General features: G+C 39.0%; 1 protein-coding gene across 1 annotated transcript; it reads left to right on the top strand.

Annotated features, from left to right (window-relative positions):
- The first annotated feature begins 970 nt into the window (after positions 1–970).
- Positions 971–22402, top strand: LOC102930405 (transmembrane protein 182). The gene is made up of 5 exons (XM_007055285.4): positions 971–1123; positions 3371–3488; positions 8290–8388; positions 12961–13098; positions 21758–22402. The coding sequence occupies exons 1-5, from the start codon at positions 971–973 to the stop codon at positions 21985–21987; spliced, it is 738 nt and encodes a 245-aa protein (XP_007055347.2). The 3' UTR covers positions 21988–22402.
- The last annotated feature ends 208 nt before the right edge of the window (positions 22403–22610 follow it).

The following is a 22610-nucleotide window of genomic DNA, read 5'->3' as shown; positions in this document are numbered from 1 at the left end:
ATGAACTCTCTACTCATTAAGGATTTCCCCATTTCTGAGGGGACATTTCCTTCCTGGTCTGGTTAGGTGTTGGTGGGGCAAATTAACACCATAGTTGTACTTCTTTATGAGAGGAAAGTAGAAAAGAGAGAGTCTTTTCAAGACCACCTAAAGGGATGGACCAGTGTTCTATCTGTCCACTTGCACCTGATTTAAATGCCTATTTATGGTTTGACTTAACATAGTCACATGACATGATTAACTATACTTGCAACAGGAGGTAGTACTGTATGAGCAGCATCGCCTCTGAAACAGAGACTTTAAAAGAGATATTGGCCAAATTTTAAATATTGCTTTTTTCATCTGAAATCAAGACTTGTGTTCTATTGTAATGGGAAGGCGAGAGGAGAGGAGGTGAGAGCAGAAGGAATAAAGGAATAGCTTGGGGATGGTGGATGTGCCGCCTTCATACTACAGGTGTGGCAGAGCAGCTAAAGATGTGCCTCTAGACGCGGCTATGGAGTTTTCAGCTTTGACCAGGCAGTTCACAGACTCTGTGCCACACAAACACAGAGCAAATATAAAAATAACCTGTTCACGCAGTAGGCGTTACTTGGACAATTTTACGTCATCGATCTATAGAAGCTGCTTGACACCAGTCCAATAACTGTTTTTCATGATAAGTTCTCCACATTGCTTTTGTAAAATGAATGCCCATATGTTTATTTGGGAATATTCATACCTTAGCTCTATAGATAGTTAGTTATAATGTTTCTTTAATACCACAGCTGTTTGGCTGTGCCAGCTCATCTGCTTTTATTAGTCCTTTTGCCACTGCAACTCAAACCAGTCATGCAACTATGCTAATCTGTGTCCAAAAATAGCATCCTCTCTGCGTACTCCACCTCTCAGTCTCCCTTTCAAACGTTGGACACTTCAGTACTTTTCTTCTTTTCTGACTTTCAAGCTTACTACCTATTGTTGTTCCATCATGAAGGCTGGAATACCAGCCTTTATAGCAGGAATTCTTGGTGGCATTGGTGTTCTACTGTTTCTCATAGCTTTTGGGACAGATTATTGGCTCCTAGCAACAGAGACCTGTGGAATCTTTGAAACTGAAAATAAAACTCTTCACACCACAGAGGTAAAAACTAGAAATCTTGTGATATTCTGCAAGTTAAAAAATACATGTTTAAAATAACTTGCTATAGAAATGTTTTAAAACCAACACAAATGCTCTCAGTGTTGGTGCTGGTAGTTTTAAGGCAATGGTAATATGTGCTTATTGTATATACATTTGATGTATAAAAACTCAACTCGGCCTTACCTATAAAGTCACAACCTGTATCTCAATAAAGTGTATCATTGATAAAGACTTGAAGCAAAATATGCATAGGGAGCCATTACAGGAAACACTTCTGTATTCTGATAGCTATGGAGCAGAACGCTGAAATGTGAAAATGTAATACGTTTATTTGCTGATACCAGCATCAGCCACTAAAGACAAACTGTATTATGCTGAGCTTCATATAATAAAATGACATTTGATTGCTAAGTTCTAATATGGCCCTTTAGAAATCCTGATTTGAGCTGAATTTGCTTATGGTGAAACTGTTCAATAAATGCTATGAAATAACAGCTGGATCAGCTCTCTGATTCTTTAAATTCTTCTTAAAAATTTTTGGGCTGGTCAATGTGTGTAGTATTAACATTTTTAAGAAATATCCCTCTCTTATGCAGACTTTTCTTTACTTTAATGTCCAAACCAATTACTTTTGCTTTTTCTGTTCAATGATTCACTTTTGGAAAACTTTATGGTGTCAACAATAAGTGTCCTTGGTTCCAGGGTTTCAGAATAAAGTGTAGGTTTCTGGCTGCATCAGCCATATTTCCAAATGACTTTTCATATAGAAAGCAGACGTCCCAGCAGAAGTCATCTTTGTATAAAACAGTATAATAAGGCCAAAGAGGGCAGAGAGCAAAAGTTTAGCAGGCATAAATGTCCAGCTCCATTTTGTTGCACTTAGAAATGAAACATCAACGTGAGAGGTTTCAGAACGTTTTAAATTTACTTTGATCTCTAGTGTGAAAAAGGTTCCGGGCTAGAAGTGTTGCACTGTATTAAATAAAATAAACATCCCAAATATTCAAGATATGTGGTTACGCCAACTGCCTGTCTGGCATAGGGGTCCCGGAAGTGCCTGTCAGAGCAGCATCAACTATTGTTTCTGAGGTTATTGTTTTTATTTTAATCAATGGTTTTATACTTGGATTATTGCTCCCTACTCTTTGCTCCATGCTATTCCCCCCCATTGACACACTCTCTACCCCCTTTTAAACTGGCAGGCTCTACTTCTTATGCTCATTGATGTCTTGATTGTATCTTAGCTATCAACCAGCCATCAAAACTAGCATAGATTTAACAAGTCAGCAGAGTCACCCTGTTGATGGTGTGTGCCTCTTGCATATCACTGCAGTCAAGGCTCATACCTGAACCTGAAAGAAGCAGCTCTTCCAGATGAGCCAAGTGAGTGTGTCTCTGGTCAACCCAATAGGACCTGTGTATTGGTATTTGGTATGTAAGGACTCCAGGGCTTGGAGAAGCTGAGTGCCTCAAATCCCATTGAACGCAATACTTTCCAAGAGGTGTTCTGCCCTTAATAGGATCAAGCTCTATTGATGCTCCATCAAACTGTGCTGGATAAAGATAAGTGTTTTTAATGACAGATTTAATTATTTTCCTAACGAGTTAACTCACAGCACAGACAGTACAGTTCTCCTGACATGACTTGTGTCTCATGTTTGCAGAACTTTCATGCAAGTTACAATAAATGAGAAATTGGTGCAAATCAATCAAGATAAGTAAGTGTGTGTCAGTAGTCATAGTTGAACTCATGAGGATATACTGATATAGACAAAGAGTAACTTCTGTCTGAGATAAACTAAGCACAGCGCCCACTGATTTGATCAGAGAGAGGGGGAGACCTTTTTGGGTCATCCAATAGAAGGGGTTAATGAGAGGTTTAGAGACGGTAGTAATTTTGGTGCATAAAGCCTGCAAGATGGGATCTGCACAGGATAAAAAAATCCTACTTTCTCAATGATCTGAAGAAATGTTTCACTTATCAGAAAGTTAGGAAAGCCGCAGATAAAGGCCTGAGGTCAATGGCATTCTGCATAGCCAAGGAGGTCTGTATTAATGGAGCTCAATTCAAGATGCTAAAATGTTACTTTTATTTGTCATTTTGACAATGCAACCCCCTCCACCCCAAAACACTCCCTCCCTCAAAAACTGACTTGCCAGCCTAGTAACTAAGCCAATAGTAAAGATGAATTCCATGTTATCTGTCGTTAATACAGTTTCATAGGCTTGTGCTTTATTCTCTTGTAGGATGAGGTTTTGAGCGAGGTCAGAAAAGAGATCCTCACTTTTCACCATGAAGGTTTCTTTTGGAGATGCTGGTTCTATGGCGAGGATTATGAGGAGACGATATGGAACTTCTGGTTCAGTGAGTGTTACTGATACATTTTATAGCTTTGTTTAGCAATGTTTTAAGGGGCTGGATCTGACATCAATGATAGTTTATTATAGTGTCCATGTTGCTGTGTTAGGGTTGTGTCAGCACTTCTATTATAAAGCTCTAATTCTACCAGAAAATTGAGCTATAAAAATACAATCTGGACTGCAAGTCAGTGAGGGAGGTCTCTCCCAACTGAGAAGCAAGCTGTCTTTACATTTATTTTATTTTTCACAGGATCTGCTTGGCCATTTTTAAATAGGACAAAACCAAAGCTATCCCCAAATTCCCCCGATCAGGACACTTTTTCTGCGCTCCATTTAACTCTGAAATTTTTGGTCTCAGATGGTCTTTTGCAGATTCTAGGAGCACAGTGACTCACCCATTTTCTCCCTTTTTAAATATCATCTTCTCCAACAGGGACAGAACTCCCACTCATGCCCCTATTGCTACTTCATGTAGTCACCAGACGGACTTGGTAGACTAGAACCCTGTGGCTCTCTGCCCTTTTATCTTTATTGTCCTATTAATGTCTTCATCCTATGTGGTGTCCAGTGTCCTCAATTCTCATTGACTACAATCTGTGGGACACTCTGGCCAATGCAGGAGATGCTAAGCACCAGGTAGGATCAGACCCATATAAATCTGAGTGTAAATGCAATCAGGACACTTACTTTACAGCATTGTCTATTTCCCTTTTTTCATGGAAATTATGAGAATCAGCGCACCCACTATTAGTAAACACCGATGATAGCAAAATTCATCTTTTTGAAACTGCACTAATTAGTTGGAAAACAACTTTAAGCAGAATGGAGAAGTTTAATCTTGCAAACCTCTGATTTGCCAGTTGGAATCCAGCTCATCTGATAGTAGTTGAGTGGTCCATGTGAAGTGAATTTGGTGGTCTCAGTAAGACAGGTGTTCATATATCAAACAACTGCCATCACAGTTGACACTAAGTAGCACTCTTTGTTGACAGTAGAGAAGCTAAGGACTGGATGGAACATGAAGATGGAGCTGTCTTTTCTTTCCTAGAGGTGGTTGGGTTGCACTGGCATGGCAGTACTTGTACTGCTGATGCCCCAGTTATATCTACTCTGTAGATAATTAGAGGGCTTCAGTTTCCCAGGCTACCAAAACCATAGATAAGCACTAAAGAGAAATCACTCAAACAATCTCTGTAAACCTTTTAAGTACTATATAAACCTAGGCTTCTAAAGGTCTCCCAGTCATACAGTTAAATGTCATTCACACAGCCACCATTTTCTGTGACATCTTTCCTGGGAGGGCAAACCCTCAGGCAGTGATGCCATCAGACCTTAATTTGTGCTGGGGCTTGCTGGAGCTCAGCCCCAGGAAATGGCTGAGATGAGCAGTTATGGGTGTTTGACTCCTGGATGGCCTCTTTTCTTGTTGGGGCACAGCCCTGGCACCTCTTCTGTCAGTTGTGCAAGGTGCGATGTAGAACACAAGAACATAAGAATGGCCATACTGGGTCAGACCAAAGGTCCATCCAGCCCAGTATCCTATCTACCGACAGTGGCCAATGCCAGGTGCTCCAGAGGGAGTGAACCTAACAGGTAATGATCAGTGATCTCTCTCCTGCCATCCATCTCCACCCTCTGACAAATTCCAGGGACACCATTCCTTACCAATCCTGGCTAATAGCCATTAATGGACTTAACCTCCATGAATTTATCCAGTTCTCTTTTAAACTCTGTTATAATCCTAGCCTTCACAACCTCCTCAGGCAAGGAGTTCCACAGGTTGACTGTGCGCTGTGTGAAGAAGAACTTCCTTTTATTTGTTTTAAACCTGCTCCCCATTAATTTCATTTGGAGGCCCCTAGTTCTTATAGTATGGGAACAAGTAAATAACGTTCCTTATTCACTTTCTCCACACCACTCATGATCTTATATACCTCTATCATATCCCCCCTTAGTCTCCTCTTTTCCAAGCTGAAAAGTCTTAGCCTCTTTAATCTCTCCTCATATGGGACCCATTCCAAACCCCTAATCATTTTAGTTGCCCTTCTCTGAACCTTTTCTAATGCCAGTACATCTTTTTTGAGATGAGGAGACCACATCTGTATGCAGTATTCAGGATGTGGGCGTACCATGGATTTATATAAGGGCAATAAGATATTCTCCGTCTTATTCTCTATCCCCTTTTTAATGATTCCTAACATCCTGTTTGCTTTTTTGACTGCTGCTGCACACTGTGTGGACGTCTTCAGAGAACTATCCACAGTGACTCCAAGATCTCTTTCCTGATTAGTTGTAGCTAAATTAGCCCCCATCATATTGTATGTATAGTGGGGATATTTTTTCCAATGTGCATTACTTTACATTTATCCACATTAAATTTCATTTGCCATTTTGTTGCCCAATCACTTAGTTTTGTGAGATCTTTTTGAAGTTCTTCACAGTCTGCTTTGGTCTTAACTATCTTGAGCAGTTTAGTATCATCTGCAAACTTTGCCACCTCACTGTTTACCCCTTTCTCCAGATCATTTATGAATAAGTTGAATAGGAGTGGTCCTAGGACTGACCCATGGGGAACACCACTAGTTACCCCTCTCCATTCTGAAAATTTACCATTTATTCCTACCCTTTGTTCCCTGTCTTTTAACCAGTTCTCAATCCATGAAAGGATCTCCCCTCTTATCCCATGAAAACTTAATTTACGTAAGAGCCTTTGGTGAGGGACCTCGTCAAAGGCTTTCTGGAAATCTAAGTACACTGTGTCCACTGGATCCCTCTTGTCCACATGTTTGTTGACCCCTTCAAAGAACTCTAATAGATTAGTAAGACATGATTTCCCTTTACAGAAACCATGTTGACTTTTGCCCAACAATTTATGTTCTTCTATGTGTCTGACAATTTTATTCTTTACTATTGTTTCAACTAATTTGCCCGGTACTGATGTTAGACTTACCAGGCTGTAATTGCTGGGATCATCTCTAGAGCCCTTTTTAAATATTGGCGTTACATTAGCTATCTTCCAGTCATTGGGTACAGAAGCTGATTTAAAGGACAGGTTACAAACCACAGTTAATAGTTCCACAATTTCACATTTGCGTTCTTTCAGAACTCTTGGGTGAATGCCATCTGGTCCCGGTGACTTGTTACTGTTAAGTTTATCAATTAATTCCAACACCTCCTCTGTGACAATTCCTCAGATTTGTCACCTACAAAAGACGGCTCAGGTTTAGGAATTTTCCTAACATCCTCAGCCGTGAAGACTGAAGCAAAGAATTCATTTAGTTTCATTGGACCTGCCATGTACAGTGTGTGAGAGGTCTTACTGTGCGCTGGACAGCATTTTCAATCCTGGCACCTCTTTCTTTACAAATTAAGCACTGAATGTCACCAAGATCTGCCTATCACTGTTTCTGAGTCAGCAGTATCACTTTCAGGAGTACTGCATTAGGGTGGGGTATGGAACTTTATGGAATAACATCAGAGAAAATAGGGTGACCAGATGTCCCGATTTTATAGGGACAGTCCCGATTTTTGGGTCTTTTTCTTATATAGGCTTCTATTACCTCCCACATCCTGTCCCAATTTTTCACATTTGCAGTCTGGTCAGCCTAAGAAAAAATGAAACTGATGGGTATTCAAAGGCTGAGAAGAGTCAACAAAACAGACAACCAACTCTCGGATAGTTGAGTTATTCAATGTTCATCTGTGACTGATGTTTCCTAAAGTGGTTAAGTCCCTCTCTAAACTACATGTAGTGGGGTCACCACAAAATGCGATCAAGTCATAGCAAATTTACCATATGATCATAAAGTTAACAATGCAGTTCTGTCAGGAACCCATAGTGAATTTACTATATGATGATCAACATTTCAGGTGATTCCTACTCTTTGCAAACTACTGTATATTTTAGGATATGGTTGTCTCCATTATAAAATTAATATTTGCTAGAGTATGAAATTTGCTAGAGTATAAAATTTTTCATACAGAAAGTGTTTCTGTCAAAAAAATGTCCTGAGAAGATTTACTACCCAATTGCATTACATGGGAATCCATGATATAATATAATGTTACGTGAAGTAAAATGATGAAATAAATCACCAGTTGGAATCCTTTTAATAACACTAATATTAGATAACTGGCAAATCTGTATTATTTCTTTAGGTATTTATTGTAATATGATTAATCATGGCAAATTAGTTTGCTGCTATTGTGGATGTAATAATTAATTCAATAGATATTCCATAGTTAATTTAGTATGAACTAATGTCCACCTATTATAACTGTTCCTATGAGCTGGGGAACATTTAAAAATAAGTGGCCAATCATTAATTAATTCATTTAACATTAATTCTATTACCATTAATCATGATAAGCCTCAGTGGTATTAATATTGATGGGACACTTCCATTGTAATTGTGCTTTCCTTTCCCACAAACTAGAGATACTATATGGTAGGTAGTTCTAGTATCCAAATATTTAAATCACTTCTAGACAGAATGGAAAAAAAACCTAGGCATGGGGAGAATTATTCTAATTTGAACAAATCCATATTCCTATGATTTTGTCTGGTTCAAGTTAATTTTTGAGGGAATTAAAACTGGCTGTGTAATGTTCTCAAATCCTGTTGCATCCTATCTATCTCATTTTGCATTTTGAACATGTTCAACTTATACTTTACTCCATATCCCCTTTAATGCCTATGAGTGTTTGACAGGTTTTGCAGGATTGGACATTTTATCTGAGTATAAAGGTTGTCATTTTGCATATAATAAAAATGAAATGCTATTTATTCTCCATTTCTTTTTCAGCTAGCCAAGCACATCCCAAGTATTGCATGCATGGCTACCTGTTTCCTATGCCCATTGCTCTTGGACCTTTCCCTCATCCTTCCTATGATGCTTCCGCAGGTTGGTACTTAACCAGCTGTGTTCACCTCTTCCTTTACACAGGGATCCAATAGAGTGCTCAGATGTGTAGATCTGTACTGTAATTACTCGGTGACCTTGATCTTGTTTCCTACCATTATAAACTTGCATGGGGGCATAAGAGAAAATGGGGGCACACTCCCCTTTGCAGAGTCTATATGAGTCCTTGCCACAGCTGCAGCCCCACAATTTAAGGAAGCAAAGGGGGCTGTGCTCCAGATGCTTTCCTCCGAGGGTATGCAGGGAGTAAATGGAGCCAGGACTCCAGCCCTTCAATGCATGCCAGCCAGCACAGCTATCCTACACCCTTCTAATGTATCTAGTAAATTACTTCTCTCCAGCACAACTGCGGTCTCCTGGTTACACACCCACTAATGCAACAGCCTTACTTGGACTACATGATAAAATTATGATCTAGCGCTCTTTTGTGAAGGGTGTTTTCAATAGGATCTTACCTCCCTTGCTATTAATCCCTCAGCTCTACCAGGGATATACTAACACACCATGGTAGAAAGAACACTAGGAACTTGCACTTGGATAGGTCACTGGAAACTGTCTGTTGTGCTTTATTAGAAACTCATGATGGCAGAGGTGCAGCTGAATGTCAGCAACAAAAGAGCAGCTTGTTGTTTTGTTTTCACACTTTTGTTCAGACCCCAGATGCAAACTGCCCGCCAACAGGAACCTGTTATAGACCTGGGTCACACTGGTCTCCTTAGGAAGAAGGCTCTGAATATGGGCTTAGGGCTAGATCATAACTTTATGATCTACCCTGAGTGAGGGGCAGCTGCAGCGTCACTGTCCCAGGAACAGACCTGGGAACTGAATTGTGACAGAACCTTGCTGTCCACTTCCCCACTTGCTGCCCATCTCCAGGGAAAATTATTTCATTCCTTTATGCAGAGCAGTTTTCTCCCCCTTTATGGCAGATGGGGCAATTTCCTGCAATATTCTTGAAAAATCGTGTTGAATTACGTTTAGGTATATCTAGAATCCATCATATTAAATGCAAAGGTCATTTGTTATTGTGAGGCCAGGATTGTATCTGACCGTCTAGGAGAGACGTAGGGTGTGAGCCCTGGGAAGTGTTATGAACTTCAAAGGACTATACTAAACAATGGGACAGACAAGAAAGGACTGTTGGACAAAGGGTCAAGTGGTTTCCAGGGGAATCTCAAGGGGGAGGTGAATGCAAATTCCCCGCCTCCAGTTATGCAAAAATTCAGCTTTTGGAAGCTCCATCTTATCTGTTCCCAAGTCTGAAGATCAAAGGCCCAAGCTTTATAAAGACAAGATTAACTTATGTATGAGTGTGCTTGTTCTGAGCTAAGGCTGTTATGAATTTGTAACCACAGAAAACCCCTTTGTGGGGTTTGCAGGACTGACTTCTACCAGAGCCCTTGTGGAGATTGAGGGTGATCCCTTGTTAAACTGATTGGCAGGAGTATAAGGTTCATTCTTATTGTTTTTAACATGTTTTCTCTGTAATGCTTTTACCTTAAGAATAAACATGTTTGCTTAGAAAGAGCTGTGTGGGAAATTAGGCTGTTCATAGGCTCTGAAGAGAGAGAGCAAGCACAGAAGCTGGACTGGCTAGTCAGTCTGACTTGTTGGGAGTATCTCAGTGTAGGAAGGGAACTGTGCAGCCTGGAAAAACCCCAGTCAGAAGAGAGAGAGACATGGGGCTTTGTCCAGGAGAGCTGAGAGCTGTGAGGAGCTGGAAGCCTAACAGTGGATACCCTTGCTGGACTATGGAGGGGGATATAGATGGAGTTGCCCTGAACTGTGATTCCCCCTTCCCCTGCTTTGTTCAGCAGACTACTCTGGCCAGCAAGTAAGTGATGTGGAACCAGAGCACTTCCTGCTTCTCACTGCTCTCCAACCCCTCCTTGCCCTCTTCCTCCCAGGGGGGAACACTGGGCAAGTAGTTCCTGCTCTTCCCCAGTGCAACCGGATTTATGATCTGGGCAAGGAGTAATGAGTGTTATATTTACCCTTATTCCCTGGTGTGGCTGAGTACTGGCATGGGCCAGTCTAGCCTTGAGTCACTGAATAAACTGTAGTGTTGTTGGGTTGGTTTTGTTAAAAGAAAAAGCACTAAAAACTATTCTTAAAAGACCTACATTGGCAAAGCAAACTGAGTCCGTTACTAAAATAGAGAAAATCAGTTAAACCAACAAATTCAAATTGATTTCCCCCCAGTGTTTTCCCTGGATTCCCATCCCCATATATTTTTGGATTTCTGCAATGAATTAGCTGCTGTTTGGAATTTTAATATAACTGGTGGCAGAGGACAGAATTAATCCACTAGTCTTTTTTAAAATTAATTGATTTCTTTAAATAGTACACATCACTCTGCTGTGCCTCCTGGGACCTTGGGCAGGTATACTGTACAAACAAACATCTTGACCTTTTCTTTAGCCTTTAGCAATATCGTTTTTTATGGGGAATTCATTAAAAAAATTGTCTGGTTTTTTTTCTGTGCTGTGTATGATTTCTGCCCCAGGGAGCACACTGCAGTATAAAATGGATATGATGTGTGTGTTGACAGTAAAGTGAGTAGCACATTTCAGGCTCTATCGTAGACTGTATAAAAACACCATCCAGAGTTAGTTAAGCAGTGGTGGGTTTTTTTTCTTTTCTTTTTTTCTTACAAGAGACAGTCAGGGTTACCAGTTTCTGAATGATTTTACTAATAAACAGACTAACTTTTCTGAGCTAAATAAAGGGCCCCCAAGCCATCTGTTCCTGTCTGTCAGTCCGTGCTATGAAACAAACCCCTCAGCTGCCTCTTATGAATCTTTTCTGAGACTGGCTTCTGAAAGGCTGTTAGATTACTTAAAGTGCATGTGTGAGCAAAAAGTTATACAAAGAAATATCTTCTCCTATAGCACTGTCCCTTGAAAGGAACTCGTTACTCACCCTAGGGCCTGTAAGATTATGTTGTTCTGTAGGAGACACAGTGATAATACTAGAGTGGTGATATGGGGATGTTCTCTGCATGGATTGTTAGCCAGAACTGTGTAGTTCTTGCCTCATGTTTAGCATCCAGTCTTTACTGCGTCCCTGTCTATAGACTTAGACTTAATTATATGACCACTTGCATCCAGGTTTACAATGCTATTCCTCACCTATAACATCAGGATGTAATAATGCTTATGTACACAAAGGGTGTTGGGAAGCTAACTTAATTCAGTCTAAAGTATTTGAGATCTGCCAACAGAAAGTACTAGTTAAGAGTACAGTATTGCTTTATTTCAAGTAAGAAAGTGTTTATATGTAAAATACCATAGAGCGGGAGGTGCCCAAGGAAAGAGTGACTGACTAAGGGCCATATCATAGTCAATAGGATGTAACTGAGGGAAGAATTTGGGGTGATGTGGTGTTAAGGTATACACGTGAATCATGGGATTTCTTTAAAAGTTCAGGATTCTTTTACTAAATGGATTCCTCGTCAGGCTGGCTTAAAATGAGTAAAATGTGTCTGCTGTAATATCATTTTTCTTTCATGTGTGAATCATGACGGAATTGCCCATTTTCTCCTGCTTAAGTCAAATAGTCATAACTACTGCTTCACAGACACAGTGCACAAAAAGTGGAAGATGATAGCATGAGGGGGCTGGATGGCTGAAGAGATGGGTGGTGGGCTATGGAGCCTTTTCACCTGTTTGAATCTAGTCGGGGATTGTGGTATTCACTGAAAGTTATTCCCATCAGATGGTGTTCAGCGAAATAAGTTGGTGATCAGGCCTGTTCTTAGCGGGAAAGTGCCCACTACACAAAAACACTACAGTTAGTACTAACTAGAACTGTTGCTTGAAGTCCTAGCAGAAAATCCAAGACTCTATGAGTCAAAGAATCTGAATCCCCTCCACTAGTTGTGATCCTTCTGGTTCAGGAGGGAAGGCAAACTAGAGCAATGAAAAGCTTGCACTGTTGCTTTCTGTGTTTCACCTGCTCTATGGGTGAATATGGCTCAACACTCCAGGATCATGAACCTGGAATCTTTAACTATTGCTAAGTAAAGGGAGGAGGTGTGTGTGTGTGTGTGTGGGGGGGGGTTAGGGGAGAAAAGAGATGATTCTATGTCTTTGAGTTTAGTTTCCATTTCTTTCTTTCCTACCCCAAGCTTGTTGCTCTCCCACAAAGTTTGTGCCGTATTTTACCCTGGCAATAAAAAACCCTTTTGAGCCAGGCCTTCCTGACACACCCATCGGAGTTCTGCTATTCAGTCTAGGCCCATTATTTATGGTATGAAGTACATGACAAATAAGCTAAACCTTTCAAGTGCTGGCCATACACTGTATATCTGAGGACACTAGGGAGTTAGTAATATGTCCGATACAACTCTTCTCGACATGAACAATAACTCAATAAGTCTAATAAAATATTTAAAAATTGTTCATAATCCTGGTATTCATTACAGCAAGGTTATTATTTTTGTGGTTGCTGAAACTGGAGTTATATGCATGTTTCATACAGACTTCTGAAAACTGATCTGATTACGCTGGTTTCCTGTCCTTTCCAACAACTTTATTCTTTCCCATTGTACAGTGTACAGAGGTTTCTGGACTGCATTCATTGTACTAGCTGTCGCTGCCAGTCTGGTGGGAGGATTCCTGTTGGTGTGTGGTGTGCCCTTTTTCAATGCTAGATTCTATAAAGTAGGAGGTGGATTCCTCATCACATCTGGTAAGCTGCCAAGTCATGGTAATTGGATATACTAGTGCCTGGAATGCTGAGACCAAGTTCCTCTTTGTGTGTGTGTGTGCGTGTGTGTGTGTGTATGAAAAGGGTAGGAACTCTAATTATGAGGAACAGTAGTAGAAAGATGTGAGCGCTGGCAAATTATGTATGAAAATTTAAGCACTGACTTCGGAGAAACTGTATTTCCCCACCACTCTAAAAAATAAATTTTGTTAAATGAAGTTTTAGAAAGATATTGCTTTGCCATAAAAGACTTTACTTTTCAGAAATGCATTTTTTTCTTCTTGTATAAGGCTCTGATTTTGTTATGCAATCCACTGGGAAAGACCTCTGAGCCTAAATGGGGTCTATGGCCCTCGTATTTTTTGACAGTAATTATCTAGGCCCCAGTCCTGCAATGCAATCTTCTAATTTGGACCACTGTTGTATATTGCCGTCAACAGTGGACAGAAATAAACATTTGTACACTATCAATAAAAATCCAAGGTGAAATAAAACTTGAGGGACATGTTCACATTTAATCTGAAAATTATATAGAGTAGCATCAAGTCAGGAAAATGAACTAGAAACATTAATTTATAACCCTTCATGCTAACCTGATTAATCACTCCACTGTAGTGTTATTAGCACCTGGAATTACAAGACATTTTTCCTCTCTCTCTTTTTGGGATTGGTGGGATTATTGTGGGGGCTTTGTTGGAATTGGTGAATTTGTTTAACTAAAATAAATCATTGTTTTCAACCTTTGACCAAAAATCAAAAACCTTGTAACCAAACATGAACCTGATTGACAAAAGTTTGGTTAACTTTTCTTTATATATATGGCACTCTTTGTAGGATCAGGGAAAACGAATGGAATTGTCTTAATTTTTTTCAGGGCCTAATTCATTAAAACACTTAAGCACATACATAACTTGAAACATGCAAGTAGCCATTTGAAGTCATTGGGAAATACTCTGTGAAATAGGCCATTATTTCAAAGTTGAATAGATTTTAAAGGAAGTAAAATTCTGTACTTAAAAAAGAAGAATAAAACTGACTCACTACATTTCACTGTTGGTGTTTTATTTTAATCTTTAGTTGACAACTTTTTCATTAAAAACCAGGACCGAGAATTTCACAATTCTTAAAATACCTGATTGTGTGCCACATAACCTCTTAGCCTTAGCCAAAGATGCTCCTATTAAATAAAATTTGTGCTAATGCTGTCTCGATTTAAGCAGCAGTCATTATTATTAACTATCATTAGACTAAATCAGTTCCTTGGGAGCTGTCCTAGGTAAGTAGATTTATTGTTCAGTGATTTATCACTGTATTTTTAATGCAAATGAGAACTGAAAGAAGGGGCAACCTTGCAAAAGTGATCATTCTTGTGATATTTCCAGCAAGATTTACTCAGTGGTTCACCAGATGATTTTTGATAAACATCCAAATGTCTGGATTCTTATTGAAACTGAGTCTCTAAAATATTTGGAATGCGTTGCTCAGTAGTTATTTTCTTTGTTTCCATAAAATATAATCTGTTCTGAAAATATCTTGGTTTTTGACTCTCTATCATGTGGATGGCAGGATTTGGTCTGATGGTACAAGAGGAAGCTGGTATTGCCTTCTACTCATGGCCTGAAGCTCAATTTTAATTAACCTTCTTCACAAAATGCTCTATCTTCTCAGAAGTGTGAAAACATTTGTAATTTATAGAGAGGAGTGTAGTCTAGTGATTAGATTTTGAGATTAGAAATCAGGACTCCTCAGTTCCATTCCTGCCTCTGCCACTGATTCACTGTGTCCTTAGGAAAGCCGTTATTTAATCCTTAACCTCTGTGTGCTTCAGTTTACTCTGATAAGACTTTCCTACTTTCCTCAGAGGTACATTAGGAGGCTTAATTAATGCTTGTAAAGCAATGTGAGATTCTTTCCTGGAAGACTCCTAATCTAACATAGATGTAAATATGCTGAAAAGCAATTTTTTTTTTTTGGTAAATCAGATATTCCTAAATTTCTCTTGGAAAGCAGAGATTTTACTATGTGCATTTATTATTTATTTAGATTGACACTGTCTCACACTCTAGATACCCCTAACAACTAGATAAAAATGCAGTCTATACCATCAGTATCCCCTAGATCTGAAAGCTATACTTTAAAATACACACTGTAGGAAAGAGAACCTAAAAGATGGCTTGGCTGTTTTCTTTGAGGGCAGTGCTGACACTGAAGATGAAGCCCCATCTCTAAGTTATTCCATTGGCAACAGCAGACTGTGTGTCCCTACACTGCAGGGGAAATTCAGTGTTTCACAGTGAAGTTTTTATCATCCCACTGGATTCCTTGGGTTTGCTTTCCAAGAACTGCCTCTCATTATTTACTGTACTTTCAGAGGATGAGTCTGATAGCCTGCCAGCTACCATAACAAATCTTGTGCTCTGTGGGTGGTATTCTTGAGAGCTCTTTCAGAAGAACCAGCTCATTTTGCTTGATTTATTCTGAAGGATAATTCAGTAGATAGAACCGGAAACTGCTTGACGTTTATTGCTAGTTTCATTTGTAGATCTTTCTCCCCGCCCCAGTTAAACAGTTGTCCTTGACAACCTGCTTCCAAAAATGACTCAACCACACGAGCAGCTAACCAGGGTATCATCTTTCTTTCTAGAATTTGACATGCTGTCAATAGTTTAAAGGCATCTTTTGGGAAGAAAGACACTAACCAATGACTAGTTTTCACTTGTTTCAGTAGTCAGAAAATGATATAATTAATTATAATTACGGTGTCACCACTAGGGCTGGGTGAATACTGCAAAATATTTTGTGAAAACAGTGTTTGTATTTTGAAATAAATTCACTTTGACTGTATTTGTGCCTCCTTTTGTTTCAGTTCCCATGGATAATTTAGCAAGCAAGTTTAATGGTAAGAATGTATGGGTCTGATCCAAAGCCACTGAAGTCAATGGGAGGCTTTCTATTGACTCTAGTGGGCTTTGGATCAGGCTCTAAAATGGTAGGATTAAGAGAACATGTGACCTGTTGCCCATGTGCTGAGTCGAGGAGAGGCAGCGAAGGGACTGTTGGGGGAAGAGCAAAGGCCTGCTGCAAACAATAGAGCTGTGAGACCTTCTCAAAGAAAAGGTCAAGAATACTTGATAATGGAAAGTGTTAGGCAACCTAAATATCGGGGTTGGTACCAGCTCCCCCATCACAGAACACACAAATACACAATAATCCAATATGTCTATATTTTTCTCTCAGCCATTCAGATCAGAATGTTATTATACAGGGTTCCAAATACTGTTGTGTGATTCCAGCCTGTTACATTTTTACACAAATGACCTGAATATTTTAACAGTGAAACATTTCTAATAACCACTCTGCAATTAAGAGGAACTATTCCAATGTTATAAAGTAATTCTACTGTGAGCAAGATGTCTGAGGTTTTGTGTGTGTGTGTGTGCTTGTATTAATCTGTTCTGTAATACTGGCTTATTGCAAAATTAAAGATGAACTCTCTGCCAGTCTTATGGCTGGAATTCTTTGTATTTTATACTCTATTTCCTTTTTTCCAAAATGAGAGCTCCACATTCAGCAATCACCAGGTATTTTGTATATAATGCATCTATTATGTAAGACAGGTGAAAGTCAGCATTCCATTTTCTTACCATAAGGTTCTTTAAGAAACTAGTAGTCTAGAAGGTGAATGAGACACTGAGAGTTAAAGTTCAGTTTTCCTATAGCTAGCAGATTATATGAAAACTCTTTAGCTTCCAAGGAATAAGAGTTAGAGATTGAGTTCATTCATCTGTCCTTACAATTAGCTGCTATAAAGGTGTCACAAGCATATAAAACAAGAGGAAGAAAGACCCAGAGTTAGACTTCAATTTACTCACTAGGTGCTACTATCCTTTAGAGTGGGAAGACAAAGAGTCAGGGGTTAGTTGTCTTGCAGTTAGCCCCTAGCTGGTGTCATCAGGGTATGAAGGAGAAAGATTTAATGCCACAAGTTCAATTTTCTTGCAATTAGCCACTCCCCAGAAGATGCCATTGACCTCATCAGCACTGCGACTGAGTTTCACAGTTAATTTTTTCCGTACCAGCCTAATGAATAGAGGCAGAGGGAGAAAAAGAAAGAGATCACTCTGCTAATTTTCTACCCAGCAGAAACCAGCGAGCTATTAAGAGGAATATATGGACTGTCTCATTTGACATGCCAGTCGCTTATACTTACCAGAACCCAACACACAACAGGAGAGACAACACTACTGCATGTGTAAGCAGGAAGGTTGTCTGGTTTAGTAATCTCTTACCATTGCGCTCTGCCACCTTGTCCCCGCACTTCTAAATACTATATTAACAAAAAGCCTAACTGCAGCAAAACAATCCCCAATCCTTAACTTGACCCCCAAAGTGGCTCTTTTGCTCACTACAGTGCATAGCCATGCTCCTCATTTTATCTTTATTATGCAAGTGGCATATAGCGTTTTACAGGCACTTGCGTAAATGTCAAGGGTCTAAGGGTCTGATCAATTTTTATTCATCCCTGTTTGATTTCTGCAGTTAAAATCTTAGGACTTCAATGTCCCAGTGACCTTTCTGTTCCTTCTGATGGCATCCTGAGGCAGGGCTGTTAACTCCAGTTTCAGTTCTCTGCACTTCCTCTTCTATTTTCCTATTCCATTTGTCCTCTTCATTTTGTCTTCTCATTACTGTGATTGTGTAAATTCCAGGGGCTCTTCTCCACCTCATTTGTAATTATTCTGATGGAGAAATTGCTTATTTTACTCTCTTTTTTGTCACATTCAAAGAGTATGAAATTGTTCTTAATTTAGATTCCATTGTTACTCTGGTGCCATCATCTCCAATACTTTGTTTAATAACAAATCCTGAAGTGTGAAGAGCTGGTGATTTTTCTAGTGAGGACTAAGGAGACATTTTCCTATTCAGCACTATGGGAACCTGAATATTGTTTGTCCTTCCTCTTCATTGGCCACTCATGCTTTCCTATGTTGTTTATCCAGTCATCATCCAATGATAATTATTTTCTTCCATCTTTATAGTGAAGGTATGAAATTTTCTTCTGAAAATGGGGATATACATATATAAATGGGGATATGCATTTTCAGAAGAAAATTGCATATATATATTTTAAAAGAGAGTAGATACAAGCTAGATCTAAATATGTATGTTAGCATATCACTGTCCCATGCCCCTCAGGAATATATTTTTTTATTTAGGTCTATTAAGGTAGATATCGTATGTTAATAAGATATGAATTGATCTTAAGAAGGATGCTTACTGAGGTTCATTTGGTATCCAATTAGTTTAATTTTCAATTACATTAACAATAAAGACTTAATTACATTCTTATCAATATATTGTATTTTGTGAAGAATGTGTGACTATTAATTTATACATACAGCAATTTCCTTATAGCAAGATAATTGATATTTTAAACATACAACTGTCATATTCCATGTAAATTACTTATTTGCGACGCTTAATTTAAAGTGCTACTACAAATTATAATGAACATCTGGGTATTAGAACACATAGCATTTAACTCCTTGACATCCAGTCCCAGTAGGCATAGGGCCTTTTCCTTATAAGTCTAAAACATTAGAAAAAAATAGAGTTCCCCTAGTATGTTCATAGGTTCCAATTCTAAGGTACTGGAGAGCCGGTCTGCAATTTTAATAAAAGTAAGACAAATCTAGTGACTTAGTTTTCATTCTCTCTCTCTCTCTCTCTCTCTCTCTCTCTCTCTCTCTCTCTCTCTCTCTCTCTCACACACACACACACACACACTTTGTATATAACCCAGCATGACTTAGCTGAAGATTATTTTGGCTCCTATATATCTTCATTTAGACCTTCTGTTAGGCTTTGATGCAGGAAAGCACTGAAGCATAATCTGACTCATTACATTTCTTTATTTAATGCTGACCATCATTGGCTTTACCATTGAAAAGGCACCACTTCCCTACAGTTAGCATACAGCAGTATTTGAGGTGATGTAGGTTATTCAAATCTGTAGTATTTTACAAAACTCTGTGTGACAATGTTGACTGACTAATGGGGACCACTGCACTAATTGTAACATAATAAATAATATGTTTCTATGATATTTTGGAGCATGACATGGCTGTCGGCTAAACTAGAGTTTTGTGACAGGGGAAGTGGTCTCCTCTTTTTCAAAGAATCCACCCACATGATAAAGATGGGCCATACTTTGGAATCTTAAGTCTCCATCTTTTGAATTTTGGGGGAGGAAGTTTCTGATTAGGATACCTGGATGTGAACCCGTTCTGGGTTGGATCCAGATCTGGTAGGCAACTATTTTCCAGTTCTGTTTCGGATGCAGCTGGAATCTCACAAAAAAGCTGACCTCGCGATGTTTTCCCCATTTATGAATGTGGAAATCTATTGAGATCACTAGGTCTCATCTGACATTTTGAGCCAATGTATTTTAAAAACTGAAGGGTTAAAATCCATTGCTCATGTAATCACCTGGTATATGGATTTGTGTACAGGACCAAAGTCCAGAGTTCGGTCAAGAGGTCAGAGGCCTAGCAATAGCTAAAAGAAAGCAGAATAACCAAAAGATAACCTTGTTTTTGCTAAGATATGCCTGGTCAGCAAAACGCCAGATGTTGGGGGCAATAATTGTGTCTTATTCAAAGTTGCAGATAGAACAAAGAAGCCCTGGTTTTGTTGTGTTAGTTTCTTCTGTAGGGAAATGTTCTTCCCACACTTCCAACCGTGAGTTTATGAAAGGTTCAAGCATGTCAGTATAAGATATGGCCTCCTCCCACCTCCCTTTCCCAGGGACCAATGCCTGCCTTAAAACACAAATGAACAACTTAAAAGACAATCTTGTTTGCCACATACTTTCGTTTCTTTGCTTTTACCCCTAGATATGTATCTGTTAATCAAAGGAGCTACTTCATTCCGATGGACCCCAAATAAAAATTCAACATATATATTTTATACTAATACATTTATTAAAGTACTAATTAAATGTTAAATGTTAATTTATCAATTTAAGACCATGGGCGGAGGCATTATGTAACCTTTGACCATTGGCTACTGTGCTATCATGTCTTGCTGCTAGACCTAACCGGGGATGTGGGACTGCCTAGCCAGTCACTGTCCCCCGCCCATGAAAAATCCATATATTCCATTGTAATCAATTAATTGACAGTGTCTCTAAGCCTAATAAGCAAGGTGACACTCTGTCAGCGCTGTACGTAATAAACTCCTGTGCTTGACCTCTACACGGTGTGGATTTATGTCCTTCAAAAACACCTTGCAAGATTTTTGTGGCAACAAATAGGAGCACAATTTCAAAACCTTCTCCTGATGTGGCACTGAAGCTGAATACTACCTTAACCCAATATCCAGATCTGACTGTGATCTCAGTCCATTTCTGGCACATGGCTGTAGAGGAGGATTATCAAGGTATTGCTTGAGAATATGGGTAATACTCCCCCAAAACTGTACCATCCCCCAAGAATTCCAAACTTCATAGACATTTCTAGCTGTGGTGTAAATTATTTATTTATTATTATTATTAAACAATCTATCTGAGATTATGTAGAGTGGCTTTGCTTGACTTTTTTATGTTGTATTTCCTAGTGAAATACTATCTTCTAGGCCCAGTGTCAGGTGTTTTTTTGATACTTTGTTCCAATGCTTAAGAAGACATCATACAAGATGAAAAAAGGCAGGTCACCAGAGCTGCAGCAGCCACTGCACTTGGTCTATCCATCATTGATCGTGCTTTCTCTGTCCGGCCACGGAAGTAACTACAGAGCAATGTTATGTAAAATGATTCTCACCATCAGCAAATCCACATCCCCACATTTTTGCATTTCTTGTGGAAAGCAAAGCCGGTTCTAGCTGGAATGTCTGATTTGTTTTTTTCGAGAAGATAAAAATAAGGTTTTTGTTTTAATCTTGGCCCATGTTTCATTGCACTCTTGCCAGGCAAAAAAGCCTCTGATGAAAATGGAAATGATACACATTTTTCCAAATCTGGAAAAATTTATCCGTTTTTCAAAATTAACATGGCTCTAGATCCTGTTCCCACTGAAATCAATGGGAGCCTTGCAATGTCAATGAGTGAGCCAAAATGGGAAGACCATATTAAGCGTCATTTGTAAAGACGCACTGCACAGAGGTGAATTTCACTCAGTGAGAGTAGGCTCCGACCCCACACTATGTTATCCTAGGGGCAATTTTCTAAATAATATCCAGCACTAGACTCTAATATAAGGGAGCCAAAAAGTGTGGCCTGAATGACCAAAACTGAGTGGTGAGTGTGGGTTTTATGTAAATATTCTGCTGATTCAGTGTAAAAACATTTTTGGGAATTTATATTTATTATAAAATATAATCAGATGTTATAAATATAAATAATCTTACATAAAATTTTGCACTGTTTTAAAGAAAAGAAACTCTTTACAAAGCTTGCTGCATAGTTTGAAAAGCTCAAATACCAGTTTTTCATATTCAGTCTGTTTAGTGTATGGCAAGCAGCTTTAAAAACAAACACTGACATATAGCCAGTACAGATTCATAGACAGAATTTTGTTAATTTCATTAATGATTTCATATGCTGATCACACTTTGAAAATCATCGATCTTTGTCTCTTTTCAGGAGGCTTATTTTTCCTGCTCATATTTCTCTTTGTGATGTGGAAGGAGTTTGCAGCTGATCTCCAGAAATACATACTTCTGGAAAGAAGTGAAAAATGCATGGACGGTGTCCCTGTAAATGTGTATTATGGATGGTCGTTTATGTTTGCTGCAACTGGGGTTCCCTTGGTTTTACTTTCTGGACTTCTCTTTTATCTTGTTGGCCGAAGCATTCTGCTGGAAGTGGAGTAAACAAGCTGTGCGGCTGAAAAACCCTCTGAGAAGATCTTTGAAACCACCTGAAAATGAGGATAAAACTGTTTGGGGAACTAGACAATTTTTGTAGCTTAGGTTCTTGATTAAGGGTCATTGTTAAATGATGCTAAGGAACACTGGAAATATAAACCAAGTCATTTCAAATAGAGCTGATTCTGAACCAAAACCTCAGTGCCAAAATATCCAAATAGCTTTCCCATCATTATCATGGGAAAGACCAAAGGTCCAGATACAAACATGTAGACCTGTAAAAACATAAATGTTCAGATTCAGACCCAAATTTTACAGCTCTGGTTCAATTCTCACTTCAAAATCAATGTAATACTCTTCATTTTGTAATAGACTGGGCATATCTAAAACCAGGCTGTGGGCTTCACTATTTATAAATATTCAGAGGGATAGGGATATTATGCTGAAATTTCTAGTACCTTCATTTCTTGTTAAATGTAATCAAATCTGGCTGTGATGATATACCCTGTAATGTCTATTTGTGAAAACCAATTAGGATGATTTTTTGAGCGAGCAAGCTCTCATTGACATTAAAGGACAACTATTACAAGGCTTTTAAATACAACAGGAAAGTGATTTGTCAGGAGATA

This window comes from Chelonia mydas, chromosome 9 (genome assembly GCF_015237465.2).
Source record: "Chelonia mydas isolate rCheMyd1 chromosome 9, rCheMyd1.pri.v2, whole genome shotgun sequence".
Classification (NCBI taxonomy): Eukaryota; Metazoa; Chordata; order Testudines; family Cheloniidae; genus Chelonia; species Chelonia mydas.
The sequence above is the reverse complement of the archived record's forward strand: the minus strand, read 5'-3'. Positions and strand labels throughout refer to the sequence as shown.

Bases quoted from the DNA above. Each gene is read 5' to 3' on its own strand.
- LOC102930405 (XM_007055285.4), top strand. From the start codon at position 971: ATGAAGGCTGGAATACCAGCCTTTATAGCAGGAATTCTTGGTGGCATT. The intron at 8,389-12,960 runs GTTGGTACTTAA...CCCATTGTACAG, and splicing joins TTCCTATGATGCTTCCGCAG to TGTACAGAGGTTTCTGGACT. The intron at 13,099-21,757 runs GTAAGCTGCCAA...GTCTCTTTTCAG, and splicing joins TGGATTCCTCATCACATCTG to GAGGCTTATTTTTCCTGCTC.